Genomic DNA, 2,890 nt, shown 5'->3' with positions numbered 1-2,890 from the left:
CAGGTACAACCAACTGTAATAATCACAAAGCCTGCCAAAGCAGCTGGGAAAATATTGCAAAGCTAATGAGGATTCAGAGGTTCCTACCCTCCAGCTGCCCACGTGGTGCCCCTGGACGCCCACCCTGAGCAGCGGTATAAAGCTGGGTGTCTGAAACACCCCATGCAGGAGGACAGGCCTAAAATCTCCAGGAATCTGGCACCAAACCATTGCTTATAATTGGGCTGGAGAGCAGACAGGAGGAAAAGATTCCTACTGAGAAAAGGTGGCAGAAGTAGGAAAACCCATTTAGATTATCTGACGCAGGTGTGTTCTGGGCTTTCAAGCCTGCCCCCGTACATTGCTGTCTTCCTAGTCTGTGCTGTGCTGAAGACGGACCACTGAAAGTTAAAATCCGAGTTGGTCTCAAGCGTCAGCAGCAAACCTCCAGTAACACTCATGTGTGACTGATCTAGAGGACATACGAATAATTTGCAAAATTCAAAACTGGCACAATGTGTGCTGCTCTGCTCTAGAGCCTTCCCTTTCTCTCTCTCTCTCTCTCTCCTTACCAGTGCAAAAGACACCCACTACTCCAGTCAGCCACCAGTTCTCCCAGCAATGTTTTTTTTGCCCCTCTGCTGCACTGCCATCAGCAGCTGCTGTGGGAGAACCACAGACCGGGAGCAAAAGCCTTTTTCCAGCTGGCATATCCCAGCAGCAACAGTTAATTCCACCATCTTCAGAGTAAGTCCTTTCACTGTGCGGTCGCAGATGCTGGCGGCAGGGCAATATCGTTTAACTTGCTCACTTCCATTTGCCAGTTTGGCAGCTTCTTCGCCGATAAGTGGCGACGCGCGTGTTTTGTTAAGTGGTCGCTCCTCATGAACCGCCGCTCACACATCGGGCAGGCAAACTTCTTCTCCCCAGTATGCGTTCTGCGGTGGCGAGACAGTTCATCAGACCGTGCAAACCTTCTCTCACAGCCTTTCCAACTACAACTGAACGGCTTTTCTCCTAAAGGAAAAAAAAAGACAAAGAAAAAAACCTAAAACATGAGTACTAACTGAGCAACAAACGCTATTGCCTTAACTGGCAGGATTTGACTTTTTTTAAGAAAAGTTTTTATTACAAGAGTTGAGCCCAAAATCTACAGAAATATTATTTTTTTTAATATATGAAATATTAAAAAGTGTTTACATACCAATATTAAGCATGCAGACTCACTGTCCTCAAGGCTAAGTAGCACCAAGGGTTAACAATCCTCTGGAAACCAAATAGTTTGAGATGCTCTTTACATCTCCAGACAGCCAACTTTAACTGTCAGCTCCACGTGAACGGCAGATTATGATGACTCAGCATGCCCAGAACTACCCCCGAAACGCAACCTGTGATAATGTTTTATGTAACAGAGCTCTGGTACTGCACTGTGAGCCTACGTAAAAATGCACATGACTTTCTGCCACTGCCATTAAGAGCTGGGGCGCAGAGGAGTTCCTCTAAAATAACCAAGGCAGGAATAGTTTGGAGTGGCTCCTTACATTCTTTCATAAAAGATTCTCTAAGTTTTACCCACTTCTGACAAAGGCATTCTTGTGGAGAGGCCTAATCAGCCACCTTTAGCTCTGGAAAAGGATAGTGCACATAGGCCTGGCTTCCATCCTGGTACGAAGCGTTACTGAATGCCTTCTGACATGAAGCCAGTCCAGCACAAACAAACTGCTGAGTCAACTTCCCCTCCGGGAGATTTCCTGTCAGAGACCATTATGATACACACTGGCAAAGAAAGTATTTCATTGCTGCCTCACAGTTTGTTCCGTGAACCGATCTGGTAAGCACTAGAACCTTAACAAGCTGTGTATGTAGCTGTAATTTTCTACATTAATTTTTAACATCCAGCAACAGCGACCAACCTGTGTGTGTTCTGACATGAGCCTTCAAATGGGAGCTCTTGAAGTATGTTTTCCCACATCCTGGGTAGCTGCAAATGTGACTTCTTATTCTTGAAGAATCAACAACCGGAGGAGTGGTTTTTGCTGCAGAAGGTACGAAGCCGGGAGCAGGGGCAATGGGAGAGAGTCTCGTGCCGTTCGGACTAATAATGGGAGCCTTTGTGTTCTGCACAACCGGCTGGGGCATGACAAACATAACGGCACCTTTGGGAACTTGAGGGCCCATGAAGACCATGGGCTGACAGAGAGCCGGCTGCTGGCTTGGTGTGGTGTTGGGCACCACGGCCGTCACAACGTTGTTGTTCGCAGGCAGCGGGACCATCTGGCAAATCACTGGCACGGGGGGAGCTCCGCTGCCTTGGGCAGGGCACGGCAGTGCCACCCCTGCCGATGGCTTCGCCAAGGGCACCGGACCGACAGCGAGTTCTGCGGGTTTCCCTTCTGCCGCTGGCAGCTCACCGCTATCATCACCGGCTCTGCTCGGCGCGTCAGTGGGACGCGCCGACTGTTCTGCTTCTGCGCTTCGCTTACTGCGTGCTTCCCTCGAGACGCTGTCCTGGTATTTCAGCACGCTGGCGGTTCTCACCGGGCAGGTTCTGCGATTACAAAGCTGGGCATCAGCCGTGTGGCGGATAACACTGGTCGCTTGAGCCTTCAGAGGCCTGGCTGCTGGAGGCCTCTCCGCTTCCCTCCGAGATGCGGCCAGAGGAGGCTTGGCAGCCTCGGAGGGTGACTTGCTGAGCGCTGCAGCAGGCAGGGGTGTCCCCACATGGGCCACCTGCGACATCTCAAAATCAGAAGGGCTGTAGGGCGGGGTCAGGCACTGTGCGGGGAGAGAGACACAGTAAGGGGGGGCTGCGTTACCAACACATTGCTGCACTTATTGTTAAAATAAAGCACACACACATACAAATTGAAAAACTTACAAATGCTGGTATTGCATTAAAGTCTGCTGCTCC

The 2,890-nt window shown here is 50.1% G+C and overlaps 1 protein-coding gene across 1 annotated transcript; it reads right to left on the bottom strand.

The window, feature by feature from the left end:
* Positions 1–736: 736 nt before the first annotated feature.
* KLF10 (KLF transcription factor 10) lies at positions 737–2,884 on the bottom strand (the record flags this gene model as incomplete). Its single annotated transcript, XM_010176055.1, has 3 exons — positions 737–996; positions 1,893–2,754; positions 2,858–2,884. Coding segments are annotated over 3 exons (1,149 nt in total), but the record flags the coding sequence as incomplete, so codon positions are not given.
* Positions 2,885–2,890: the final 6 nt, after the last annotated feature.

Source organism: Antrostomus carolinensis, unplaced genomic scaffold (assembly GCF_000700745.2).
Source record: "Antrostomus carolinensis isolate BGI_N321 unplaced genomic scaffold, ASM70074v2 scaffold42109, whole genome shotgun sequence".
Lineage (NCBI taxonomy): Eukaryota > Metazoa > Chordata > Aves > Caprimulgiformes > Caprimulgidae > Antrostomus > Antrostomus carolinensis.
The sequence above is the reverse complement of the archived record's forward strand: the minus strand, read 5'-3'. Positions and strand labels throughout refer to the sequence as shown.